At 36.3% G+C, this 8,812-nt stretch overlaps 1 protein-coding gene across 1 annotated transcript; it reads right to left on the reverse strand.

Moving 5' to 3' along the window:
• Window positions 1-531: 531 nt before the first annotated feature.
• ZCCHC4 (zinc finger, CCHC domain containing 4) lies at window positions 532-8,681 on the reverse strand (the record flags this gene model as incomplete). Its single annotated transcript, XM_010084479.1, has 8 exons — window positions 532-628; window positions 2,726-2,870; window positions 3,650-3,701; window positions 4,189-4,264; window positions 4,887-5,008; window positions 6,275-6,375; window positions 6,880-7,030; window positions 8,601-8,681. Coding segments are annotated over 8 exons (825 nt in total), but the record flags the coding sequence as incomplete, so codon positions are not given.
• Window positions 8,682-8,812: the final 131 nt, after the last annotated feature.

Genomic DNA, 8,812 nt, shown 5'->3' on the forward strand with positions numbered 1-8,812 from the left:
CGCCCTGCCCGCTGCGGCGAGGCCCCCGCTGCCGTGCGCCCCTCAGCGGGCTTTTTGCCATTTGGAGAAAAAATTAAAAGAAAACCCAAAGTGTACTGTGCAAGGGCTGGAACTGACAGAGCCTGCATTCCTAACAATTTGTGCCCGCCCGTCACCTAAACTCTTCCTCCTTTGCCCCAAGTCCCCCAACACCTACCACAAAACCACAGCACCCACCAATGCCTCACCTCTCAGCATTACTCCTCTCTTAACTTCAAGACTTCCACTAAACCAGACAAATAGATAATCCTAAACACAGAAAATGGTTACATTATACAAACACATGGTCACTGTGTGGTTTTCTTAGCGTTTATTTTTTGGGCAAGTAATGATGTGTAATAAAAGAACTGGCACTTTTAATTCAATCAAGTTTTATTGTGGATGTTAACACCAACATTTTTAGAAAATGGAATCAAAGGCTGGCCATAAAAAAATATTAACAACTAAGTATCAACAAGCAAAGTCATGTCTTTTTTTTTTCTTATTCTTTACTTTCTTCCTAAAGAACATGGCACACTTCATAGCTGATCTTTTACAGATCCCCATCTTTATCCTCTTTAGAGTTTTTTGCCTTTGCTTTTTGCCAGCTCTGTAAAGCAAAAAAGGAACATACAGATTACAATAAAATGGAGAACGTACATCTACATTTGCTGGTATTTTAAATAATCTGTCCATGTAAGTATACGAACTCAAAAGTACTGTCACAAGAAATACAATGAACATTCCATCCTACAATGTCATGACATTTAATCTTCCTAAAACTGTTTCGTCCATTTTACTGACATTAATTATTTTTCCTGTACATCCTTATTCAGCACTTACCTTTAAATGGATGTAGAAAACATAAGAAATGCCACTCATCAAGTACAAAAAAGCTCAGACTGTTGTGCTCAATATATAAAGCATGAATATATAACAGAAAGGCTCAGAAGAAAGTACCTCAAGTTTAACAACAAAGACTCCTGCAAATACAGGACCTAAATATAACTAGCAAGTGGATCATTTTCTGACTCTGACAAAGGATGCATTTCATAACACAAAACACTGAATAATTTAAACTAATAAAGCATACAGATGTTTTTATTAGAAAAATTAACCTAAGTTATCTTCTGCAATAAATTAGCAAAAGAAATAACTGGTGGCCTGAAATAACTAAACTATTCCAGTACAATGGACAGAATAATATCTTACTTGACAGAAGAAACACATGAGGTTTCACTAATTTTTATTAGCATCCTTTTTACTTTTTTAAGCAAAGAAAAAAAAATTAAAGGAGAGAATTTTTAAGAGATATGTAAAACAAAATATTGCTACCTTTTACCTATAATGCTCCATAACCAAAACTCAGATTAATGTCCCAGCAGAACATGAAGCAATATACCTGTAGTCCTCTACCATCCAGCAGGCATCTGGTGAATCTCTTGATGCCGATCCAAGAGGTTAACTATCTGAATCTCACTATATAACACAGGTAATTTTTTGGGAGGGAAGATTTGCATTTACACTGCCACATCCATTCAAATCAAGAATCACAAACAAACCAACACACTCTGAGAGGAGTATGGGCCAACTGTCCCAAACCGAAAGGACTGAACCACCTGCTGGACCATCTCCTCAGCAAATCCCTTTTCCTCTGTTCAGTTAGTTCCATCTGAAGACCATCACACACAATTTTTTTTTGTCTTTTGATACATAGAAGTACATGCTCGTGTATGTTACAGAAGCACAATGATGACAGAATAAAAATACTTAACGTGATCCTCATTAATACAGATCTTACATGGTGGAGAACTAGATTGTACTACAGAGAGCACCTGAAATACCAGAAGGTAAAAAGAAGATGCCGCCACAACAAAGCAAAACATACAGGAATCAATAAAAACAGTGTAATGACTCCTTGCTCTGCCCTTTCATGAGGAATCTAAGGGGATAAAAGTGTTTCATTATTTTAATTTTGAATCTTCTTGACAGAGCTATCCCATGCACCAGTCACCACATTTGGGATCCATATAAATCAGTTTTGAAAGAAAAGCCACAGGAAGTGACCTGCCTATTTTTTATCATAACCTCCTCCAGTGTATACTCCCCAGTAATACACTGGACAATAGTGAAAGCTGACGACAGCACCCAAAGCCAAAAATTGTTTCTTTCTAAATCATAGAATAGTGTGGGTTGGAAGGGACCTTTGAAGGTCATCTAGTCCAACCCTCCCTGCAATGAGCAGGGACATCTTCAACTAGATCAGGTTGCTCAGAGCCCCACCCAATCTGAGCTTGAATATTTCCAGGCACGGGGCATCTACCACCCCTCTGGGCAACCTGTTCCAGTGTTTCACCACCCTCATCATAAAAAATTTCTTCCTTATATCTAGTCTGAATCTACCTTCTTTTAGTTTAAAACCATTATCCCTTGTCCTATTGCTACTGGCCCTACTAAAAAGTCTGTCCTTGTCTTTTTTATAGGCCCCCTTTAAGTACTGAAAGGCTGCAGTAGCATCTGCCTTCTCTTCAGGCTGAACAACCCCAACTCTCTCCACCTTTCTTCACAGGAGAGGTGTTCCATCCCTCTGACCACTTTTGTGGCCCTCCTCTGGACTCGCTCCAACAGGTCCATATCTTTCCATGAAAAAAGATCTAATCTCATCTGAACGCTATGGCTTATTACATTAATGCAATATCACACTTACTGGGAAGCTGTTCTGGTGTGGGAGAGACTGGGACAGGCACTGCGTTTGTGACCTGCCTTGCCACAGACAAAACAGCCAGCATCAGTCTTCTCACAGGTGTGGTTTGGAAGAGCGCAGCAGTTGCAACTATTACAGTGAAACCACGCTGCAAAATAAGTAACACAATTTATGATCTTGAAAAGTTTTAGAATGATCATTCTGAAACTAGGCTTTAGATACAGGCTACATTACCAGGTTTGAAATTTTGTTTTATGTTTATGGAGGTGGCTGTAGTCAGTTTCTGGTCCCTTACTGCATTTCAAAAGGCAGACTGGTACTTCTTTGTTAGATATACTGTGTAACTATTTCAATATAACTGAAATATTTTGTGATTACAACTATTATCCTGTATGTGATCTTAACATGAAAAATAGTCCAGACGTTAAAATGGACTTACATTTTGCAATTTCTGTATCAGTAAAAAAAAATTATTGCTTCAGCTATTTAAACACAGCTATAAATACAACTGCATTTGTGTATGAAACATAGCTTGATCATGCCCTTACAAATATTTGAGTGATTGCCTATTTGTTTATAAAATTATGATGAAAAAAGTTTATAAAATTAGGAAACACTTACATGACAAATCAAAATATTCAAGTTTCCCCATAACAAACATAAATGGGATTCAGTATGCCTTGGCAAGAATGTATCAAATTTCCACAGAGTGCAAATATACCTAAGATATTGAATGGCAACCTGTGTGAAATTCAGATTTTTCCTTTAACCTATGTCTTCTGAACAATTAAATTTTATTTCTTTTACAGAATGTTTTCTCTTCTGGTTTGTCATCTCAGTTTCTTTGGAACTATAGCTTAAACAGTAAGTTAAACAGTAACTTAAATCAAGTAACTTTGATTTAGAAAAGTATTTTTCTGTACTTACAGGGTTTTACACATCTTTTGCAAAGAACACAATGTTTCCATCGTCTACCATCCTACAAAAGATGAATAAATGCACTGTTTGTTTTAAAAAAACACCGATTCTATCTTAAAACTGAACTGCTGATTTATGGTCCCCTACTATTTACAGAAACAAGTCCTCTGTAGGAAGTATTGTAACTTAAAAACAATAGTCCTGAGACAACCACAGCAAAATGGCTGCATTTTGAAGCTTTCAGAAGTTGTAGAACCTGCCACATAAGAAGAAATGTGTCAACAGGCCAGTGATGAACATGGTCTGGTGCAAGTGGCAAGTAGCAAACTTTCCCTGTCCTCTTTCCAACAAAAAGGAATAAGGGAAACAGGAATTAATTCCTAGTGGGTTATGAACTATGTCCTGTGAAGTTAACAATAAAACTGAACTGTCTGGGGTTTCCAAGGGAAATCAGTATCAGAATAGATTTTTACCTGAGCAAAAATTACAGAAGTTATTATTTGACTACTGCTAAAACTTCTATCCAGAAAAAAAGTCAAAATACTTACTTTAGACGTACATGAATCACATATCTCACAGTGCTGGTTACCAGAACTAACATATCGCTGACATATATGGCAAAACCTGGAAAAAAATTATAAATGCATTGGTCCATTATTTGCTCAAGGAGCAATACAAATGAATTTCATACAAGCTCAACAATAAATATAAGGATTGCAAAATCACTTTGCCAAATTAAATATGATGTTTTTGATGCATAAAGTCACCACGTAGACCCACAGCCTTATATTCATTTAGACACAGTACATTTAAATAGTAAAATACAGCTGCTTGAATTCAAATTAGCAACACTATCAGCAGTAAATCAAATCAAATCCATTCCTTTGTCCTTGATGCTTCTCTTAGTGTTCATTTTATTAACTACTGCCTCAACCAAGCCGATTATCAGGGATAGCTGCAAATCTCTGTATCTCATAGGCATACACAACATTTCCTATGGACTAGCTCAGGGATCTCATCATCCCACACTGGAAAACATAAATGTCTTTTTTAGGTGCCCAGGTCTCCTACACACTGCTTAGAGAACATGCAACCTTCAAATGAGACAGAGAAATGTGCTCTTGAGCCTGGCATCCAAAAGTTAGGCATGACAATACTCAACAGCACCATGCCAAAGTCCTTTAGAGACTTGATACCCTAATTAAGAACAAGCACGCTCTGTCACTTGAGCATTAACAGATCTTACCTATAACCCTCTTCTGCAGGAAGTACAATCATACTTGGGGGGAGGTTCGTGAAGATACGGACAGGGGACTGTCTACGACCTGTCTTGCCATGTTTATAAAGTGCATGATTATCATAGTCTACCTAGAAAAATAAAACCATAGAAAAAGAGTCTTAAACTGAATGCTAAGCACAGACAGAACTATTTACACAATTACAATCTTTATATGTGCCTTATGAAATTTTCTTTTTTTATATAAAAGACTTTAACCCCAAATTAAGTTACAAATTCTACACCAAGTATTTTGTCTCATTTATTTTTAAATTTGTGCAACCATAACATCGGGTTACACTCAAGAAACTACATTCCCAACCCCACAATAATCCTATTTTACTCATCCTTTTTTGCTCTTTTCCATGGGATATCTGAGATAAGATTGCAGTTGTTTCTTCTACAAAAGAGCAGCCTATTAAAAACATAGAACACTGTTTGTCTACGTGGCAGTACAAGAGCTGATGTGCATTTCGAGCTATCTCAGAATAATTACAAAGCTGCAACTCCAATGAGCCCTGCTTTTCCAGCACTGCCTTCAGAGAGTTGTCACAAAAATTCTCATCTCTGAACACCAGCAGCAATGCAAAGTCTAGCCTAGCACAAGTTTCCAATTTTCTTCCACAGATTTCTGTTCTACAAGATACAAATATGTTGTTCAAAACACCCATGTCAAACATTATGCAGAGCTGCCATATGAGAAAATAAAACTTTAACATCATGAATACCCATGAATGGTCTCTCAAAAGTCACTGATGTACACGTTCTTAAACAATTTACAGAATGGATACAATATTGGAAAAGCTGATGCCAGATTACTGCTTTATCACTGATAACATTTATTACACAATTCCAAAAATTTCCATTGCTGTAATTCTACTCCGGTCCCAGCAGTTTTGGAGATTAAAGACCTTAATTTTTATTTTTATTTTTTTACCAGGACTGGGCATTACCCACTAAGCTACTGACATTTCAACAACTACAAAAAATGAAACACTTTTCTTCAAGTTACCTTTCACCTCTGTAATATGCATCTGTCAAAATTAGTGCAAATTTTGTCACACTGAAAACCTGGCAGAAGAAATGAGTTCATGGATAGATGACAGATGAGTTAAATGTATGCAATAAACTGTAAGAGTGTGAAAAGGTTATCAAAGGTATAACTAATACAAATACAGAATCTGGGGTTCATATGATGAGCACCACAGGGTTTGCAGTGTCTCCAGTGCAGTCAAAAATGAAGTTCAAGAAGGAGGCCCATCTACAGACAAGTGCCATGATTATATCTGCTTTCATTCATATTCCTGTTCACATTGCACACAACTGAAATGCAGCAGATTCACTGGGTTCAGTTATACCTGGTAATCCATCATACTGAAGCTTGGGAAAAATTCCAGAATACGAGACTCAAAGAAGTATGGAAATATCCAGAACATGGGCATCTCTTGGTTGTTATGACCTAGTAATGAAAAGACTTAGATGTACATTAAAGAAAAACAAGGTACAAGCATGTAAAATTTACAGTAAATTGATAAACATGTACATGTACATCATCCTGGGCATAAGAATAAGTTCCTACAGGTGACAGAAAGTTTTGGTACATTTTTTGTAAGTGTGGAGCTGTTAAGCTCCACTTAACTAACAACTCCTGTCCCCTGCCTATGTTGCTAAGAAATGGTACTGGTTTGATAGCTTCTTCTTCTCTACCTTTAAAGTCCATTTTAATTGCAAAGTAAATTTTTAAACAATTCGTAAAAATTTTTAAGAAAGATTTGGAGAATTGGGTCTTACTAAACTAAAATTATCAGGAGAGTATATTATATATATGGCAGTTTATCTTTCAAAATAATAACAAGAGCGTGTTCACATTCACCTGGGTAGCAAGAATCACAGACTTTTAAAGAGGTACATTTTCTTACAGTGGTGTTACAGCTCAACCCACCTATCTGGTGGTAATACATACCTTCCTTCTCTGTCTCCTTCCACATTGACATCAGTTTTTTAAAACTAGAAGCCAGTGCTTCCACTAAACCTCCAAATGGGGGATCAGTTACCATAATAACTTTTTCACCACTGTCTTGACACAAGAATTTCCTACAGGTTTCACGTGCAGCCTGTAAGAAGCAGGGGTTAACTTGCAGAAATATAGATTCAAGAACTGTCAAAATATTGCATTTGGCAATAGAATGATTTTTTTAGAAGTTTCAATTTTGAAGATGTACGTTATTTCCTCTTGTGTAGCATTTAAAAAAAAACAAACAAACAACTAGATTTGAAGCACTGAAAACAAGTACCCTGTTCAGTTAGAGGTATCAAGGGCAGATGCAGTTCAAGTTTCCTAAGATGGTCTTCTTTCTAGGGGTCCAAGATTTAACTTGACAAAAATATGTTATTCATAGCAAGAAAGCAAAGTTCAGGCTCAGAACACATTTTATTCATGTCCTTTAGTTTTATTCTGCAAAGCATTCCTAAAGCAGCAAGAAAAAATTCAGTCCACTGAAAACAGATTCAATACATGTTTAGTTATAAAAATATATAGTGTTCGAATTTTAGCAATCCAAGGTGGATTCTATTATTAAAGGAAATGTAAAAAGTTACGTATTCACTGCCATCTTGCAGTGTTCTCGCATCTATTACGTAGATTCTATCGCATTCCAAAACAAGATTTTTAACACTAATATGCATTCGCAGGTGCTGCAATTCAGTCCTTGAACATGCTGCAATGCAGTCTCATTACAGGTGACACCATTTCACATCTTGAAAACAACACTACCGTGTTTCTAATGCAGATGAACAGTCTTTTGTTTTAATTGAAAAATACAAAACTTGGATGCAGTAATGGATTAAAAAAAAATAAAAATCAAAGGCAAGGCTTTCAGACCAGCCTCCCATTTCATTCTACATGATTATTTTTATTTCCAAGATCTCATACAAAATTAGGCTTTAGAAAAGAAAAAATCAGAAAATTATCTATCTAGTGTGAAAGGTATTAAAATAACGTTTATGCAAATCAGTGGCGGCAGGGGAAGAGCAAAGGGTATGCTATTGGGATCAACGCTGGAAATTGTTTGGAATTGAATTACACTGATATTGTCTGTAAAAAGCTACAATAAATGTCCTAATGCAGCTGCAGGTGTCCTAATGAACCCAAAATTAAGCACCTAAAGTGACATTTAAAAAGAAACAAGAAATTCAGGATTTTTTCAACCATGACACTAATTCAACCTCATTTTATGACGACAAGTTTAACCTTTTGACCTTGCTTGCCTGGAAAAAAGTAGGAAAACCTCCTCTTCCCTCCCACCTCAAGCACCAGTGAACAAGTCCCATGGCATCCATTGGGCTTGTGAAGGCTGGGAATAAAACAACTAACTCTGTTGTTGCAACACAAGAACAGGGCTAACGAAGACTTACACAAGGCGACAAATCACACCAAATTGCCATTTTAATAAAAGCAGCAGTTAAGGTGTGTAACATTAGTTTGCATAAATATAATAGGCAACTTTATCTTTTAATCAAGTTGGAGAGAGTTACTGAAAAGGCAGTTATTCCTTGATTTCCACTACTGTTGACTATTTTTATCTCATGATAGTTGTCTTCTAGACTACCCACGACTTTATTACAAAATTCTTCATCAACAACATGTACTTCTTTACAAAGCACTCAATAAATACTTGGGCTTACCTCTCCACCAAAAAAATAATGATTAAACATGTTGTAGTGGCAGAATTCATCTTCTGTGTAAAACTGTGAATACCTGTAAAGTAAGTTTTAAGTAGTAGAAAAATATAAACAACTTCTTGCCTGCCCTAAGGGGCATTTGCAGTGAAAACAAGGCCTTAAGAAAAACAACATCTTTGAATTCTGATCATAGAATCATAAGGGTTGGAAAAGAC

Source organism: Pterocles gutturalis, unplaced genomic scaffold, assembly GCF_000699245.1.
Source record: "Pterocles gutturalis isolate BGI_N339 unplaced genomic scaffold, ASM69924v1 Scaffold51195, whole genome shotgun sequence".
Lineage (NCBI taxonomy): Eukaryota > Metazoa > Chordata > Aves > Pterocliformes > Pteroclidae > Pterocles > Pterocles gutturalis.